The sequence below is a fragment of the Molothrus ater genome, chromosome 8 (assembly GCF_012460135.2).
Source record: "Molothrus ater isolate BHLD 08-10-18 breed brown headed cowbird chromosome 8, BPBGC_Mater_1.1, whole genome shotgun sequence".
Lineage (NCBI taxonomy): Eukaryota > Metazoa > Chordata > Aves > Passeriformes > Icteridae > Molothrus > Molothrus ater.
Window position 1 is genome coordinate 18,143,980 of NC_050485.2, and position 19,964 is coordinate 18,163,943.

At 39.7% G+C, this 19,964-nt stretch overlaps 1 protein-coding gene across 1 annotated transcript in view; it reads left to right on the plus strand.

Annotated features, from left to right (window-relative positions):
* Positions 1-19,964, plus strand: part of WDFY4 (WDFY family member 4) — a 112,713-nt gene that overhangs the window by 14,594 nt on the left and 78,155 nt on the right. Inside the window, exons 10-19 of the mRNA XM_036386196.1 lie at positions 137-241; positions 1,112-1,302; positions 3,831-4,438; positions 8,413-8,506; positions 13,111-13,325; positions 14,191-14,291; positions 15,257-15,464; positions 15,735-15,811; positions 16,499-16,717; positions 17,706-17,890. Of these exons, the coding sequence (XP_036242089.1) occupies positions 137-241; positions 1,112-1,302; positions 3,831-4,438; positions 8,413-8,506; positions 13,111-13,325; positions 14,191-14,291; positions 15,257-15,464; positions 15,735-15,811; positions 16,499-16,717; positions 17,706-17,890 (2,003 nt within the window). The remainder of the gene's footprint in view (positions 1-136; positions 242-1,111; positions 1,303-3,830; positions 4,439-8,412; positions 8,507-13,110; positions 13,326-14,190; positions 14,292-15,256; positions 15,465-15,734; positions 15,812-16,498; positions 16,718-17,705; positions 17,891-19,964) is intronic.

A 19,964-nucleotide genomic window follows, 5' to 3' on the forward strand; every position in this document is an offset into this window, starting at 1 on the left:
CGTGGCACCCTTCAGCCCACACTTTTAAACAGGTCTGAATTTGGGGTTCTCTAGAATGCAAACTTGAGATTGGAGCAAGAAAAATACTTCCTTCCATTTCTTGTATATTGTAACATAACTTTTAATATGCTGACAGCTGGAACTCATCTGCCTAACCCTAAAGAAGGCACTGAGAAGGAATTAAATGTTGTGATGCTGGAAATGGTGGCTGCCCTTACAGCAAGGTCTGTGAGGAACACGGGTAAGGAAATACACATGACTGTGTTACCCTTGAGATATTTGGTGGTAAGTGGCCATGGTCTTAAGGAGCACAAACAAATTTTCTGAATTTTGTGCTTCAGTCAAAAATGGAGGAAAAAAAGCAAGAAGTGTAGGGATAACTGTGTTACATTAGAAGGAAATGTGAGAAAGGTATTCTCATCCTGAATTATAAGCTTTGCCCCAGTAGTCAGCTTGTTTCCTTCATCCATGTGCATACTCCTGAAGTGTTTATATAGGATGCACTAACCTAGCCTGTGGAAAAAAAGTGTGTATACTTGACTCTTGTGTATCATTTGTTCCAGATTTTCTGCCATACTATCTGTTATTTGAAATCTTGATTGGATCAGCGCATGCTGAGGAAAACTCCTATATGTGTGTTATACCTAAGAATCTTATACCTGTTTGTAGGAATCTTGTGGAACACAGTAGCACAGGAGTAAATGCTACTGAATACAGGAATCCACTCGATTCCCTCTGGAACCCTAGAAGCATCATGTTTGCAGCATCTTGCATGGTGTAAATACTTTTTCAGAAACTATCAAAAAGTTCCCTTCCTAAATGAAAGAGATGCTTAAGCTGAAACTAAGGTGTCTTTTCCTTTTCATTCATTATTGTATGAATACAATCTGTCATCTCTGATGATTGGAAGTCATGGTCATCCAGTCATTTAATCCCTAATTGTTCTTGTGCCATTCAGTTTGTGTCATCTTTAGCTTAACCAGCTGCTCTTCTCACCTGTCCTGCTGTATTTGTAGAAATGAGGCACTTCACACCAACACTGAAAATCTGCCTGTAAAAATTACAAGCAAAGGGTAGTTTAACTAAAAAATGATAATGTGTTTGTCCCTAGTTATTCTGAAGGACTATGGAATGGTGCCATATATCAAGATATTTTTGGATGATGAGTGCTACAGGAGTGCTACTCTCAGCATCTTGGAGCAGTTATCAGTCATCAATTATGAAGAATATATGAGCATTATTATTGGGGCCCTCTGTTCTTCCACTCAATGGGAACTGCACCTGAAACTAGATCTTCTGAAGGTAACTAATGTGGCTTTCACTTGGGCATTGTTTTCTTGGGAACTATCTGTTTTCAAGATGTAAGAGCAGAGGAAGGAGCCATAAGCCAGCTCTAGATTATGGTGACTTGGGCACTTTGATTTTTAGCAATGCCTGTGTGGTCAATACCTTCACTCAGTATCAGATTACAAAGTATTTTGAAGACATAAATAGTAATGCAAGGGGCAAAAATGGAAATGCTAAAGGCACAGTTGTATGGGCAGTCCTATGTAAGGTGCCAGAGAAAGGAGAAACAAATGTGAATGAAGATTTGCAGAGAGAGGATGTAAGATGTGAAGCAGCAAGATTGGAAGAGCCAGGAAAGGCATGAGACAAACAGCTTCATTCTGATAAGTTTCCAAGTTCGAAACTTTGCTGTCCTTAATTTTGTCATTTCTCACAAACACAAGTGTAAACACATGTAAAAATAGATGAGGCAATGGAAAGGAAGAATTTTATGGATGTTTGGAGGAAGAAACTACAACTAGTCATAGCCTCTATTGACCCCAGAGTGTCTGACCCCTAAGCAGTGAAACAGAGGAGAGAATCACAGTGCTTTATTTTGGTTTATAGGTCATAGACATCCAGTTGAAAAGCAGCACTGTTGTAAGCACTGATTTTACAATTTCTTTCTACCTTCTCTGTCAAGTGTGAATGCAATTCACTTTTCTGTGCAATATAACAACTGCTTCTATAACAAAAGAACCATGTTATTAAAAAAAATTAAAAGGATGAAGTTTATAGCTTTGATTTGAAATAGTAAACTTTAACAATACCTGTGGAAAAGTTGAGTATGGTGTCCAAACTAATATGAAAATAAATGCAACTTCAGTGTCTAATTTTGACAAATGATAACTGTGTTAAAGTATAATGTAAGCAAATGAATTTATTTTCTTTATCCTCTGGGACTATGATTGTGTTACACACAAATTCAGATTGATTTGCTAATGTATATTTAGCTGTTAAAGCCTGAGCCCAAATGCAATTAGCACTACCGTATTCCAGTGTGGCACGTGGACAATTATGAGGAATAACAAATAATGGAATGTGCAAAATAAATTCTGTTAGCAGTAACTGAGTTAGGGGGTTTCCAGCAGACATCAGTTTTATAGATTCAAGACAGAGGAATACTAACTCATAGGTGATTAAATTCTAACTGAGTTAAAGCTGGAGGAAATGTGTTTACTGCTGACCTACTCTGGAATGTGTTAAAGCCATCCTGATAACTTCAACTCTAAGTTATTAAATTTACTCCCTGTTCAGAAGTCTCTGCCTGGTTTGATACATTATCATACAAAATTGAATGACAGTAACAGAGTGCCCCCTCCCCCTTCAGTTCTCACAACCCATTCTCACAGTCCCAGGTCCTGTTAAAGGCAAATATATTTCTGTTAAAAACTGTTCCTCCTCAGGAGGTTGTGAAGTAAAGCTTTTCCATTGGATATCTGTCAGGGAGATCTATATGTGAAATTAACCCTTTCCAATGTGCAAAGGTATAGCATCAAATTTGAAAAGTCCCTGTACAAAATGAATTGTGCAACACCCCAAAAACTTGGGATCAATTATATTTAAGTGCAGTAGACTGTTTCCTTGCAAGCTCCTTTTTCTCACCAATTTTAGTTCCACAGTTCTTAATAACTTTTCCAGATTTGTTTTAAAATGGCAAGCCCATAACATTCAGAATTGGAAAATAGTTTAAGTTATTTTTATATATGTGTTATATTGTCAAGTGGCATTCACTTATAGCCTGCTTTAAGCCTATTGAAGTTAGATAAAATCTAATGACTTCATTGTCTTGAGATCTTACTTTTTATGGCTTTTTTTCCTCTAAAGTGTTGTGCAAACTTGAAAAATACTTTAGCTGAGAAAAAGTATTCTTTTCTTTCTTAATGAAGAGAGTCTGCTGCTTGCAATATTCTTTGTGCCATCCCATGTCACTGGTTTTTTTGAAAAGGGCCTTCTCTGTCATATGAGCAAAAGTCTAGTGTGGGTTCTCATGTGCATTCAGGGCTGCAGGAACAGTTGTCTGTAGAGAGCTGTCCCTTCCTGCCCGTTTCCATGTGAAGGTATTTACAATTTAATCTTTACTTCCATTTATCTAGGGCAAAAGCAGGTTTCTTGAGAGAGTCTGAGAAGACTGGTAAAAGAAAAGCCAAAGATATGAAACTACCTCTGGCCAAACTGACAAGGATTTGTAAAGCAGGAAATTTGCTTTCTTTGCTTCCTCCTGTGAGCACTGTTCTGTACCTGTTAGGCTGACTGCTTTAGTGCTCCTAAGGGTGCATTCAAGAGCTGGTTGTATGATTCATTGGGTATATGGGGAAAGGGAGGAGAAGTTGTGCAGAAGTTGTGACCTTTATTTTGACCACCTTCCCCTTCCCCCTCAAAGAGTGAAATTTTGGTGAAAGAATTTTTGTGCGAACTTGTAATTTTAAAGTATTCTAAAGCTTCTTTTCCCCTTGATTTAACTGCTTTTTTTTGTTTATTTTTGTTCTTCCCAACATTTGTAGTCACTCTTGAGGGTACTGGAGAGTCCCAAGAGCCATTCAGCTTTCAGAACCTGCAGTGGATTCAATGGGCTCCTGTCCCTCCTCTCAGACATGGAAGGTGCACTGCAGGACCCTCCATCTGGGCAGTGGGCAGCAGTTGGACAGAATTGCAAACTGGAGCTGGTTTTCTGTGCTCTTCAGGGGATAACAGCAGCCCTGCACCTAGACCCTGTCAACAGCACCTTCTTCCAGAGGAATGGCCTCTTTGAAAAGATGGCAGAGGATCTCGGATCACTTGGATGCTTCTGGACAGAAGGGGAAAAGCAAATTCCTGTGAGCCTTGAGAAGACAAGGACATTTGCAGAATTCTTGGATGCAGCATTCTGTTCTTCTCAACCTCTCCCAGAATGGCTAAAAAACTGCATTTGGATTCTGAATTTTCTTGATCACATGGTCAAAGGAACCCTCCATCAGGAAAGCTACTTTAAGGAGAGGAAGCCAGAGATGGAAGAAGCAAGAGGTGATGAGGAGGCACTCCAAGCTCAAGAAGAGCATCCTGTTCCTTTCAAAAGACCAGGCAACAAATTACCTGCCTCTGCCTATATGCTATGGGGGAACCCTGAAGAGAAGTAAGCCTTTATTTACTACAGGAAATAGAGTACTAAAGATGATGTGTGCATTTTATATGGTAATAAACTGAGGGAAGGTGTGATATAACCTGCCAAGAGTAAGCAAATCAGTTCAATCCCAACTCCCAGGCTTCCAGGCAGTAGAAATCAATGCTTTTGGAAAGGTAAATGATGGAAAAATTGGGAAAAAATGATTTAGTGCAGCAGTGGGACACACAGCCCCAAGAGCTGCAGAGTTTATGTTGAAGATTCTGACACCTGCAAACTGGGAGCAGGAATGGAGTCTTAGAAGAAGGTTGCTGGGACTTAAGTCTTGTGCTTAGTCACAGCTTGAACCTGCTCTGATCAATTTTGACTTTTTCAATTATGTGGTGACCTGCTTCCAGTCACTCGATACATTGAAAATAACAGTTACGCTAAGGTATTTTAAATGCTCCCTCATGCATGTGTGTCCAAGCCCATGTGTCTCATTTATTCATGCTGAAGTAGAGAAAATTGGAAAAGGTACTGCCTACCTCATTGAATAAATGTTTATGTCAAAACATATATCGTTGGTAGGAAGGGAAGACTATACCAGGAATCAGTATAGCAGGCAGCTGGAAATCAGTTCTGAATCTCCTGCATTTTGTAACTCAGGAGATTTTTCTGTCCATTCATTTTCTTCTAGGTTTATCTTGAATATCAATCCTTTTACCAAATTTGTTTCTGGTTGGAGTTATGCTTAAAAAGGCTAAGTTGATAAGTGTGAGATTTCTTCAACCCTCACTGTAGATTATTGCAAAGTCATCTCCCAAGTTAAAGACCAAGACATGATGTCTGCCTCTCATAGCAGCAGCCACTGAAGTCAGCAGAGCTCTTTTCCCTGAGTACTGAAGCAGGCTGAATAAGCATTTCTGGTTATATTTATACTTGTTTGAAGCAAGTGAAAGAACATGTGGTGGATTTCTCTGTTCCCTGTGACTTTAAAGTAGTCATGGATATGTTTGCTCTTTAAATTACACTGGATGTTTCTGAGTAGCACTCAGTGTTAGGGAGAAGACTTGATAGCTCAGGAGGAATAAATGCTCTTTTCCAAGCAGATCTTCCTAGCCTGATTTGGGAGAATGTGGGTCCCTGTGCATAGAGTACATAGAGGGTGGTAGTTGTGTGAAGTACACTGTCTGTTGTATGGGATGTTAAGGGAGAAAGAGTAGGTTGGGGCAATGCTGGGAGGGGTGGGTTCTTTCTTTCTGAAGTTACTAGTCTGAAATGAAGAAATGAGCAAGGCTTCCTATCTCCTAGTGTTGTTTTGCCTGCTGAGATGTGATACTGTGCAGTAACTGAATACCACTTGTGGAGATACTAAACTGGGACCCTTTCAGTTCACAGTGTCTGTCTGATTTGGGATTGTTTGTTCTGGGATGTGAAGGCACAAAAGGAAGTCAGATCAGCTAGGGGAGGTTGGAGACTGTCCATGACAAATGTATGCAAACACAAAAGAGGAACATGTACTGGAAAGCTGACAGTCTTCAAGATATGCAGCCTGTATCCTTTTCCACCAGTAAATTTTATGAAAATAAAAATAAGAAATCCCATAGTTTCTGCAAGCCTGTTGTTCCCCTAGTGCAGCTTCCTCTTAGCTATAATCCACACTCACACTTCCCCCTGAAAGTTTTCAGGCAGCAGCTTGAAAGGAGGAACTTGAATGCAGTCAGTGTAGGTGGCCTGTGATGCCCCATCTTGTAACACATATTTAATATTCCCAAGGAGGCAGGGAAAGGAAGTCATCCTACAGGAGCCTGTGCCTAATACAAAGCAAAGTTAGGATTTTAATGCTGGATAATATTCTAGCCCCTTCCACTGTTCTGTGGTCAATGATGCTGCCAACTTCTGGGAATAGACTCTGTCCTTCCCATCTCAAAACCAGCCCTCTGTGTTCTTGCTCCTGCAGTAATGTTTGAAACACCTTTTGTGGCAGATGGGGTCTTTGGTTTTCCTTTTGTTCCTCGTGATTAGACATAGCCTGCTGCAAGCTGTGTTAACTGAGGCTGATCTCTTTGGGAGGGAAGCCCTTCTTTGTGCCCACCCAAGCAGCATGGCTGCTGCAGCTGCTGTTGCCACAGACAGCTCACTGTGCTAATGGCTCTTCAGGTTCTTTGTGACATCTCATTTTGTATCCAAAACCTCTTATTTATCTTATTCAAGTAGCACCAGTGGAGAGCAGATTTGCCATTCACACCATGAAGCTGGTGAGATAGATGGAGTGGAATCACAGGGCTGATTGGATAGCCCTGGGGCAGGAGTGGCAGAGATGGGCTGTTTGCAGAGGTGAGGGAACAGGAACACATCTTTTGTACCAAGGCCATAAAATGAGGACCACAGAGAAGGCTGGAGATAAGGCTTATGTAATATTCTTAAACCCTTCCTGAGCCTTGTTGCTCTTCTCTGCACACACTCCAACACCCTGAGGTCCTTGTAGTGAGAGGCCCAGAACTGGACACAGCACTTGAGGTGTAGCCTCACCTGTGCCAGGGTGAGGTACAGGGGTAGAATCACTCCCCTGCTCCTCCTGGCCACACTGTTGTTGGTGCAGGCCAGGATGCCATTGGCCTTATTGGCCACCTGGGCACACTCTGGCTCACCTGGGCATGGGCCAGCATGCCAAGCTTGTTTCCAGCCAGGCAGCTCTCCAACTGTGGTTTTGTCCCTGTTGATTCTAGTGAGCCTGGATTTCTCTCTTTTAAAGTCGTGTGGGTTTTCTCAGGGAAATAGGAGGAGAGTGTATTTTCAGTGCACTTTTTTCTGTGACATTTCAAAACTTGCCCACATTCATGTTAAGTACAGGTCTATGTATTCACACTGAAACCACTGCAGTAGCAACTCTATACCAGACCTGATTTTGATTTGTTGCACAGAAAATACTGCAAATGAGTAATTAATTTGAAATTATCCTTCTTGAGGGTGCAGTAAAAGTTATTTGTCACTGTGTGGCAGTGTGCTACACACTACTCCCTGTTCTGCTGTATCAGATGAGCCTTTTTGGGAGTGGCTAAACAAACATGTTTATTGCAGTCTTTTTACCGACCTTTACGTCCCTTGTAAAACTTTTTTTTTATGCTTACTCTTATCCTTGTACCTTGTGTTTTGTACAGTTCATAAAGCATATTATGCTTTCTTTTGTCAGTCTAATTACAGCCATTAGATGTTGCCTTTGCTTTTCTTGTGAGATCTGCTTGGGACAGATATTTCTGACAGTGCCCATCACAACTCCAGTTCAGAGGTGCACCCAGGAATTCTGATGCTACTCTAAACAGGATGAGCTTGTAGTGGCTAAACTAGAGCTTTTGCTGTGCTGTGGGTTCATTTTTGAGATATATCTGACCTCTAGCCTGCATGATGGGATTAGCAGATCTTCTCTGTGATGTTTCTGATTCCTCAGTTCCTTCCTGTGCCTGAACATAAAAAGGTCATAAGTGGCAAAAATGAAAACTGGTGGGAAAGCAGATATTCAATTTTACTTTACTACTTTAGACAAATTCTAGTGTTGGAAGGGGAGGATGGCATACTGATTTCATCAAGACTGTCTCATCTTTGCCTATTTCCATTTTATCTTAAAGTACTAAGGTTACTGTATAAACCAAGTTATAAACTTCTAGAAAATAAAAGGATAACATTGGTTGTGGACTGATGCATCAGTGATTGCTATGGTTGTCTGTTTTCTGTTCTGCAAATACCTTCAAAGGCAAAATTTGCTTAAAGAGGCTGTCTCACATCTTTGAATGTGCAGGTCCTTGAAATGTCGGCTCATGAGCAGGTGACGTCCTGTCTTTGTTACTCAGGAGGCATCCAGTTTTTCTGGTAATTTGTGTTGTTTGCTTAGTTTCCAATGCTGAGCCTGGTTGTTACTGGGAGGATTTAATGCTGTGCTCTGCTGGAACATGGTTAGAACCTCTTTGCTGTGCTAATGATAATTATGATGTGTCTTTTTACTGCAGGTTGGAAATGAGAGACTGCACCATTGTACATCCAGGCGCTGTCTGTGTCATGGTGAGGTTGTTGCCAAGGCTGTACAAAGAAGGATATGCTCAGGTGAGTCTGAACATATCAAAAAGCCATCTAAACAGTGTCTTCTACTTTTCTGTAACTTTGTTTCCAGGAATTGCTTAGTCTTTGCAAATGTGGCAGTACTAAAATTTACCTAAAACGCTGCCAGGAGGAACAGCACAAATTTCACTGAGTCAGTAGATTAAGAACAATGAAGACTTTTGGCTGTCAGTTTGCCAAAGCATTTCTGTGCCTGCCTGATGCAGTATATGGATTTTGGTCCCAGAATACTTATTGCAAAGCCATAATGTAGAAGCGCCTTGAAAACTGTTTTAAGTATAGCCAACAGTCCAAGCAACCAGAACAGTCTGACCCTTCAGACCTAATGGTCCATAAACATTTAATGCAGCTTAGAAGGTGTTTTTCTTTGTCAAACCATCCTGATATATATACACACCCACTCTGAATAAATATATGGCCTATATTGTATTGGCTGTTTGGTCTAACATACTTGAATGCAGTCAAAGTACATATGAAGGGACTGAAATAAAACCAGGTTGTTCATCCAGAGCTCTGAAAGGAACAAATAACTGCTGGCACATTCCAACTCTTGTTTATTGGAATCAAGCCACCAGCTAGTGAAATTTTGTTAATTACAGTAATTAAATTCTGAAAAACAAGTAGAAGGGTTAATTGGATGAGAGTGTCATTGAGAAATTGGAATTGGCTCCAGGACTTGAGCTCTGTAAGGAGAGCCTCTGAGATCCTCAGTAGATGGCAGTGTTCTTAAAAGTATGAAGGACTAGAGCACAAATTCCAGTTATGTATTTAAGTATGCTCATATTTTCTTTTTTTTCTCACTCCTTTTTTCTTAGTCAAGAAGATATTATTATTGGTAGTGTTTTAGTATTTCTGTTGTGAATATGATTACCTCAGGTAAAATTGGACCACTATTACGCAAAGTCCTGAGTCAAACCCTACCTACCTAGGAATTAACAAATGTCTTGAGGAGTTCTCATAAAATAACCTGCAGAAAAGGTTAAAGGAAAAATAGAATTTTCCTGGCTATTTCTATTGAAAAATCATTGAATGAGAGAGAGAATGAATAGACTATTTCAGAGCTTGGGGAGCTCACTGATGCTGCCAGGTAGAGCCATAAAAGGCTGGACTTTATTAGCTTTAATCGTAACAAATATCACTGCATGAATCCTTGTGCCAGGAGATTCTGCTTGGAACACAGGAGTCAGGTAAGATCTGATGCAAAAGGTTTAACCTCAGTGGCGGGCGAAGGGGAGCTACAGGCTAGAAGGAAAATAACTGAAGGAATTAGTCTTTGGGTAGGTACATTCTGTCCCAAACTGGTTACTATTTCTTTTTTTAGTGCTACAGTATTAAACAGCTAGATGAGATGAAATAATGGCTTTGTGAATGTACTGCACAATTTCAAAAAAAGTCTTAAGGGACTTCTTGCTCTGAATTTAAAACTGAATCAAAAAGTACCCTTTTTAGGAGCAAATGTGGAGAAGAAGAGACAATAATTCATCTCTTTCTGCTTGTTTTAGTGCCATGATAGATACTTTAGGTCCAAGTGTCTGAGAGTAATCTGGAAAAATCTTCAAATCAGTTCAGGTCATGTGCGATTCCTTTGCTTTCACAGAATTAGCAACAAGAAAGCACTGCTTTTACAGAAACTTAAATGGAACTCAATAAAATTTCTGTACTTTCAATTCTGACCCTCAGAAATAATATCAATTTCCTGCCAAGTTTTCAGCTTCTCAGTGACCTTTGTCAGACCCAAGAAATGATGGGCTGAAGCAATGTTGAGCCTGTCAGTGTAGAAAACCCAGTAGCAGACAGTAAAACAGGTGATTTTGCACTTTAGCCATTTCTTATACTTTCTGGAATGATAGTTAAGAGCTGAGGAGAATAGATTTGTGGATGTATATTCTTGCCATTGCTAAGCATGAGAAAAAAATAATTTGAATTTCATGGGTCCAGAAACTTGCTTAAAAATTTTAAACTGACCAAGAGGTTTGAGTCTGTAAGCAGTCTTCGAGTCAGTAAATAGTATTTAGAGGACATTGCTCATGTTCATGCCTATGACTGAAACTAAGCCAGTTTCCATCAGACTCTGTGTTGTTTGACCACATACAAGATAGATTTTCCTTTCATTAATATGTTGTCTGTTCAGTGATGAAAGATAGCCTTGCACATGTTTCAAACACTTTGTAAATTGAGACAGGTTCGCATCCACTTCAGATATGTGGCCCAGGATATTCACAATTTTCAAGGTATTTTCTACCTTGAAAAGAAAGAACTTTGCTCTCAGACACATGTTATCCTTGACTGAAATTTTAAGATTCCAAAGTGTCATGGCAAATCTTTCCCATTTGTAATGTCAGATAAAGAGATCGTCTAGATCTGACAAGGGTGGGTAAGGGAAAGGAAAGAACTTCTGAGAAGAGAATAAAAGCTTGTTTCAGTTCTGTCTCATCATCCTGGCAGGTTTCTTCTGAATACAGACAAAAAATAATTGGCACACAATTCATCATGTAAATTATTTATATTTTTGCTAAGTAATACTATTGCTTCCACAGCTGGATTTTTCCTTTTTGTTTTCATTCATGTCTCTTGTATAATGAGCTGCTGTCATATTCACTGTTGTTAAATCAACATCAATAAGGATTTTGCATTTTTTAAAAAGGCACTTATCCCTGTTTTAAATTTAGGCTAAATTACTTGTTCTCCCTTTAGATGTTAAAAAAGTAAAATTTTTCAAGTATTTCTGCACACACAATTATTGCTATTTTGTTCTTCAATCTAAGGAAATTGCATCCTTTTGAAGTGAATGCACAGTGACAAAAGTTCATCATTTTTGCTTATCTTGAAAATAGCATAATAATCCTGAAGATGAATAACAGTGAATTAAATTCAGCTACCAAGTTTTGAAACTATGGGCTCTTAGGAGAAAGAATCTGGGAAGTACTTAAGCAGATTGGGCAAATTGCTAGGTGACATTTGCCCTTAAAACTCTAATCTGAGGCAGAGCTCAGCTGTGTTCTAACTGCAACTTCAATATCCTGATTCAAGGTGCAAGTAATAAGTGTTAAGAAAATCAATCCATGCATACAGAAATATACAGCATGGTTTCTTGGCCACCTTTAATATTTCCACTAAAATCTCATTTTACTGGAACAAAAATCCATGAAAACAGCTCATTTTATTCAAAACAAAGCAATATTGCTATTGACAGAGCTGCTAGGCTAATGAAAACAATCAATCTTTTTGTACACCATTATGCTTTTATTGCATTTATTTTGGAATAAACCAGTTGCTTCACTTAGTCAAGACCTGTGCCATTCTCTGTTTAGTGTTATTTATACATACTTTCCTGCATATAGTCAGAAATGAAGTAAAATGTTAATTAAAAGATTTAAAAGAATCTTTATGTGGGAGAATCTTTAATGTGGAACTTGTAAACACCCTGTAATAATGTAGTTTAGTCTGGTGGACACTTTCTGTGTGTAATGCAATGCACAGTGAAACTGATGTCCCTGGCAATGAATATTCCTTCAGAGAGAAGAAAGTGTTACCCAAAGAACTCACCCTTAGGAAATGTTATACAAAGAACACACCCTTCAGATATGACAAATTTAGTTGAATTTGCAAAACCAGTACATATGTGCAATGGATGTAATGTTTTCAAAGTGCTGCAGTTGGGGACACTTTGAATACAAATTGTCCTGTGTTGGCTTTAAAATTGTCCTGTGTTGGCTTTGTCTGGTTGAATGCAAAAGAGCTCAATTCCTCTTTCCACTTAATAAGCTTATTCTGAATCCAGTTGCTTCTCATTCATGTTATAAAATCCAATCCCATTGCCTTTATTTGTGTGCCTGTCCCCATTGTTGTCCTTTTCTTTAAAAGTTTGCATGTCTATTTCCTGGAACATCATGTGAGAAAGTTTGAAAGCTCTTTGAAATAGGGAATAATTCATCTTTGTAAGATTGTGTTTAAATATATGATCCAGTTACTTCTACATGAAACCTAGTTAGGTCAATGGGGTACAGTGCATTCCTAACTAGAAACAAATTGCTCTAAAGATAATTTATGAGAATTGAGGGACTTAAAGATCATTAAGAAGCAATAATGAAGCAAAGCTTCAATTCAGCAAAACATATAGAGAAGTGTTTAAAATTGTTTCATGACATTGCTTGATACAGTTTTCTTTAAGAACAGTGCTTTTAGAATGAAGAGTAGATCATATCAATATTGCTCTCCACAGGCTTATTGTTATATATATGTTCTGAATTCCTGTGTTGGTCTTGGAGTTTATGCCCAATAACCTGTCCTTGGTGGTGGTGCCTTGGTTTTGAATGCCAGCTGATTTTCTGCCTTCACTGCCACAGAGACGTGGCAGGAAAGCTGAGCTGTGGATGGCCAGGCAGCTGCTCAGATGAATATATGCACATTGTTTTAGTGCAGAGCTTGATAGAACAGCCATGCAGTTCTGCTTGAGCCTCTTGCCTCAGGGGCTTCTTTTCTGGACCAGATGTTTACACTCAGGGATTTGACAATTGGAAAACAAATTAAAACAGAATAAATCAGTTGTCCTATCTAGCTCTCTGACTTTACTTCTGTGTCCATTTCAGCTTTCCCAGGAAATCCAATGTGCTCTGGTTGATCATATCCAGTCCTTGGTGAAGTCAGAGAAGAGTCGTCAGGTGATGTGTGAATGTGGCCTGCTGAGCACAGTCATCACCTCCTGTCAAGATGCTTTCTGCAGTGACAGCCACCCCCTGCACCTGCCCCTCACTAGGGTGTTTGAGAAGCTTGCATCACAGGCTGTTGAGCCACATGTGTTAAGGTATGAGATGGTATCTAATGGAAGCAATTTGCTTTAGTGGTGCCATTTTTTCCCAAAGTTTAGAAAATAATTAGATGCTTCATGTAGTGCTCTAATTCAGCAAGACTCAGCCTTTTCTTTCAAGTCTCAGTTAATCCTCCTTCCTCGCTGATTGCAGGATATATGCTTAAATGACTCCTGAAGACGGTGTGAGTCTGTAGTGTTCTGCATCATCTCTGCAGGGGTTATAAAGCCACTTATGAATGAGCTAATTAGGTCATTGTAAAACAAACAGGGTTATTCTCTCCTGGTATTTATATGGAGAAGCTATTTTCTGCAGGGTAAAAATGACTTTTTCATGTCTCAGGTCCATGTTAATGACGGACTTAAAAATAGAAAGTGCATTCTTCTTCCTCAGTCACTGTTTCCAGTTTGAGGTTGCACTTTCTTCATTAATGCTAACAAGTCCTAGACATTACTGTACCTAACAGCTGCCAGAGTGAATTTAAATATTCAGTGGAGGACTGTATTTCTTTCAGGCAAATAGGGAATAGGATTTATAAAAAAGAACTCAATAAAAAATCCCTACCCATAGATTTTTTTTTTTCCTGAAAAATTAGGGCTATTCAAAAATAGTGATGAAGAAAAGAAATCTTTGATTTTTTTTTTTCAACATGAAAACCTTGAAAGGAAATATAAAGCAAGCAAAATATTTGTGTTGCTACAATGGAAAACATTTCTTCTGCTCTATTTGGGATGTCTTTAAAATTTGGTGTTCAGTAAAATAAATTGTTCTCCAGAAGTCTAAGCTCTATCTGCATTGTTGCTGTGACTCCAAGTGTCTGGATTGGTTTCCTTTTTTAAAATGACTTTTTTTTCATGTTAGGCAATTTTTGTGGCTGGGAGGTTCTCCATTAGTACCTTCTAGGCCCAGCACAAACAAGACCAAGGTCCTTTCCTGTCAGGGGAGTGATTCAGCTAATGCAGGTAAGCACACAATGAACTGGGGCTGAGTTAGAGATGTCTGTGCGATGACAGGAAACTGCTGTTGAGTAGGTTGCTCCAAGACAGTCCCTATGAAGGTGGAGTGTGCCTAGGAGAGTTTCACTGGGTATTACCCAGATTGGGTGGTACTTGACCAACACTGAGAGCTGATCTAATGGCTAGCAGAGATCAAATTAAATCTTTGCTCAAGTTAGATGCTGAGTATATACTCAGATTTTACTGGATCAGACATGGACATGGTTTATAAAAATACTAATATTCTACAAACCAAGGGGAATGTCTCCTTTGTTTTGCAGCATATTTTTCTAGTGATTTATAGACAGAAATAGAATAAGGATGGGAATCAAGAGCACTGCTTTTTGTAGTCCCTAGGATATCCTAGAAATCTACCTTGTTTATGTGGGCTGTTTTCCATCTGAGTCATTTCTCTGCTCTAATGTATTTTATAGATGAGAGGCTACAGTATTTGGTGCTTAAACTAGTCTCATGCCAGAGACACCTGATACAGCATGGTCTGTATTTGAGTCTTGTGTTCTTTGCAGTCGTTCTTCAAGTCCTCTCCCATTGCATGTTGGGACTCCCATAGTGTTGCTTGGGACTATTCTGTTACAGTACAGTTGAATGAATGGTCTTTGCATAAGAAAAATGAAACCAATGGGTTTGGGACATTTTTTAGTAAGGTGAGTTCTGGAGCTGCCTGAAGATGTGTAGGAAGAAAATATAGCTAAAATATGGCTATGGCTCTCCTGAATGCCTCCCATTTTGAAATGTCTTCAGTGCAATATTTTTTTGTATTGCTGTAGGATTTCTGTGGGCTGCTGAGGATGTGTTATCTCAAGAGCATGAAGTGCTGTTCTGAGCAGGGATGCCTCGAATATGGGCAATACTTGTGGCTGGAAAATGACTTGCAGACATTGATCTGGCTAGGCACTGTGTTCTTCTTTCAGGTTCAGAAGAGAGTGTGGTGGGCAGTAAATCTGATCCTCAGACCATTGTGCCTGTCAGGAACTCTGCTTGGCTGTCTAAGGGATCTGCACTGGCACTCCAGACTGCCATGAGTCTCATCTCCATGACATCCCCTCGGAACTTCCAGCTGCACAGCACAGCTTTAGCTCCATCGTTTGTGGAGTTTGACATGTCCATGGAAGGCTATGGGTATTGCTGCTGTTGCTTTTATTTTAGCTGCTCTGGGGTCTCCAAACCCTTACTCTGAGCACAGTAACTATTCACTTCTCTCTTCATCTTAATCTGTGTATCCTATGGCTGCCTTCCATGCAGCAACGTTGCTAACACATTTTGTTACTCTCTTACTGCTGACAGCCTACTCTCTGCCTTGCTACCATGATTCTGCAGTATCAGAAGTTACTGGTGACCCTCAGGGATGATTTTGTTTCTGATGATGGCTTCTTGCTTGCTTTTTTATAGGTGTTTATACCTGCCTACCTTGGCCACTGTCATGGGCTCCAGTGCAGACCAATCTGTCTCGGGAGGGACTGGCACGGGTAAGCACTGTGACACACCTACTGCTTCTGGGAGACTGACTACTCAGCCCCAATGAAAACTTTCAACAGCTGTAAGAAAGGGCAGCACATAAGCTGTGTGTTCCAAAACACTTCTGACTCTGTGTCCCAGACCTGCTCTGAACTGTGAAACTTGTACTGCTCAGCAAAATGGGGCATTGACTGCAACTTTGTAGTGTGATGAATGAATATTAGCAATACAAATTTAAAGCAGGCTTCTAAGAAAACAGTCTTAACCAGTAAGGGCCATCAGATTTTAGGTTAATCTATGGAAGGAATAGTATCTTTCACTTAATGGGCTTCTCCTATACAACAAAATCCTCTATTGGGTGGACTGGGAAATGGCTGAACTGTTTATTTCCTGATTTTTTTGTGAAATTTGAGAACTTGTTTCTGGCTTGAAGATTGCTAATTCATCTGCTCCGCAGCATGGAGATCTAGTGCTCATTTCCCATCAGTCAGCTTTAGGTCATTTATACATGTGCACAGAGTCATATGTGCAATCTCTGTGATATTGAATACAGGCAATGAAGTCCAACAGAATAGAAATTAAACCCCATAATCTAGTTTTGGTTCTTCCACCGTATGGAAGAATGTAACAGAAAGCAGCTTGCTAATGGCTGCAGAAGGAAAGCAACTTCCTCAATGCTTTTTTGTCCCTGTCTACAGGCAGCAGAACGTTCCCTCCCTCAAGTGGCCTGACACTGTCCTGCTGGTTCCTGGTGAGCAAGTTTGGTTTGGTGCACAGCAGCCACCCACTCCGCTTCCTTACCATTGTGAGGCACATGTCAAGAGCAGAGCAAGAATTTGTTTGCTTTTCTGTAAGCTTCCTCCCACAGGACCTTTCTTTGGTCATTTCCACAGAAGAAGTGGAATTCCAGCCACTTGGTAAGGCTCTTTTCAGTCAAGTTGCAGTGCTGTGTCCTCTTATGTGGAATTTTTCATTAATAAATTTCCTCTTCTTTGAAGTACCCAGGATATTAATGAGATTTCTCTCCAGTTTTCTTCTTGAATCTAGTCGTGATTGTAATTGCTGCCTACGTTTAAGTCTGCTGTAGGCATTGTGAATGACTACAATATTCAATGGAAAATTTTTGAGTGCTACTTATATTGTGGTGTGCAGTTGTGGAGACTGGGCATGAACCATTCAGTTCTGTGTGACACGAAGCAGGTTTGGAGAGTAGGACTGAGGATTTAGGGGAGTGATCTAGCTTCCTAATGAAACAACTCATTTCCTCTCCTTGCTTTCAGAATGTTTTCTATTATGCCAGTCTGTTAATATTGTTCCCTGTTGATATTTATCCCTTTTCCTTACTGAGTAGAATAGATACTTCAAATGTAAATTTGATTGAATATTCCAGAGGAGGTTGGAAATGATGTGGGAATAGTAGCTGGGACTTTGATGCACAGCTGACATAGTGTGAGTGCTCTGATTGCCTTAGATAATGATAAAAATTCCAGCTTGCCTTTTTTCATAAAAGCTACAAATTAATATGGAGACTTTTATCATCTCATGGATCTGCTAGGGATTTTTTCTCTGTGCCAGCTAACTCTGTAAATACACAGAGGGGTTCTCCTCTTAGTGAACATGTTGGGTTCGTCCTAGTTCAGGGCAGGTTTGCAGCATCAAGGCAGACAGCAGGTGTTATTTGGAAGGGTGACATGTTGTATGCTGGAGGCATCTTGAGAGCTGTGGAAGTTGTAGGTCCTGAGACAGACCTTGGGCAGTGTTTTAAAGAATTTAGACCTAATAGCATCAAAGCACACTGTACCCACAGAGTGTCATGTTCTTCCTGTCACATCTGAGAGCTGTGTTCTAGAGGCAAGTGAAGATGAGAAACTTTCTGTTGAGTTATCCCTTTTTTTGCCGTTACAGATATTATGGAACCTGAGGCTGAGGTCCTAAATCCCTCCCCATTTCCAAGGCAAGTCAAGTTTGGCTGTGGTAAACTTCTGGTCACTGGCCAGTGGCATCATCTCACAGTGACAGTTGCTAAGGAAGCAAAGAAGAACTGCATTGTGTCAGCTTATATAAATGGTCAGATGCTTGGCTCTGCAAAGGTAAAGGCTCTCTGCATAGATCTTGTGTCTGGCTTTGCCCTTGCATTGCTTTTCATTTCCACTTCCCAAGGCACCGTCCATAACCTTTCAGTAATTATCTGAGAAACTCAAAGCATGGCGATCTACACATTTAACACATGCCACTGTGCTGGGTGTGAGTAGAGTCAGAAATCTATACAAAACAGGGTGTACTTGTGCTGCTTTTCAGAACTATGTTCTCAGCTTATGCTGATGCTTTGAACTAGCTCTTCTCTCCCCCTTTAGCATGTAGATAACCAGGGCAATTTGTGTGGTGATGCTCCTCTAGAGTTGGGGATAACTAGCTTGCCGGTAGCTCAGGGTTATGTTGCTGAAATTCAGTTATACCCTTAGGTCAGCATTTTCTGAGTTTACTAGTGATTCAGAGGATTTATCAGTTTAAGCCCAACATCTGCAGAGGTTGTCAGCTATGAAAAGTACTTCACATCAAGGTGTGGCCAGAGAGCCCTAAATCAAGGATGACTTGGGTTTAGGCTAAAACCTGCAAAAGTGGTGAGTTACACAGAGGGTCTCCACTCTTTCTTTTCAAGAAAGCTCTTGAAAGTGGAAAGGTCATAGAAAAATAAGCTGCTGTGACTGGTCAGCTCTTTGCAAGAATCCAAAGGTGGGAGGAATTTCCTCAAGCATCTTATTTGATCATGTATTATTTTATATCTTATTTGGTCAAGCTGTCCTCTTTCTCTTACACCCTTTGAACAATCAGTCAGTGGTCTTTTTCCTCACTAGAACACTAGGCATTCAGGAACAGATAGGTGTTCCTCAGGGTTAGTTGTTCAGTGTTTGAGATGATATCAATCCATGAGTTCATTGCTAATATTGGTGTGCTGGCATTACCCCTAATATGCAATTTCTTGTGATTTTTGTCACACAGCAGGCAATTCCCAGGTTGGATGAAATAGCAGGCAAAAGTAATCCAAATGCACCTGAAGGGTTCATAATCTACAAGATAAATGAGAATAGCCCCTGGTTTCTATTATTAATATCATCATGCGCCTGGTTTTGCAGTTATTCTCAAACTATTTCAGAGATCTGATTTTTGGATTTTGAATATAGTGTAGAAAATGCAGCCTGTTCTTTCTATTATAACTCTGGTTGGTGTGGTGGATTTTTGGTTTTTGAGTAGAATCTTTTTATTAATTGTAACTTGTAACCTTGGTCTCCTTTTTGTTCCTATATTTTAATTCAATCTCAGCACGTGCAAAGCTTACTGTTGTAAACACAACCTGTTTAATTCCAAGTATTCTCTTTTCCATACTTGAGAAAAATCATCTGTCTTATAAATGCCTTTTGGGACCTATATCCATTTCAAGAATGAAAATTTAATTTGATTTGACTTCCTTCAAATGCGACTGAAAGTCATCAATAAAACTAGGCCTAAACATTGCAATTGATGAAAGAATTCACAACAAGTGTGTTTAACATTCAGTGAAACAGCTCATATGAATAAATTAATCCTTTAGTAAACAAAAGATTGTCCCAGTGTTGGGCTCACTGATTAATGTAAATCTTTATCTTGATATGTACAGTGAAGAAAAGATGGCCTAAGATGTTAGAAATGGATGAAGGTTGTTAACACTACTAAAGGCTATTTTTAGTTGGTGGAGCTGGAGTGGGGTATGTTACTGTGCTGCAACAAATCTAATATTATTCACTGAGGTGTCAACTCCTGCCTCTTAATATTGACCATCCCTGTTTTCTAAATCCCAGTAGTCAGAGACCAGTAAATGCTTGGAGTCTCCCATCCTAGCAACAAAATGTTCAAGACATGGCTAAGCCCCAAAGTACAATATAGTTTCTCTTTACCAAAAAATTCCAACTACTTCCTCTACAGTTAAATAAAATAGACTCAGTTTAGGAGGCCAAATCATTATTCTGGTACCAAAAATAAATGGCCCTGTTTTCTAAACAATGTTAGTTCCACTGAAGCTTACTGATGCAATTGGACAATCTACACTCTTCAGAAACTGCTTATTCTCCATTTATGCCAGTACAAAGTAACTGTAACTTGTCTCTGTGTTGAATGTCAAGTCAGGGT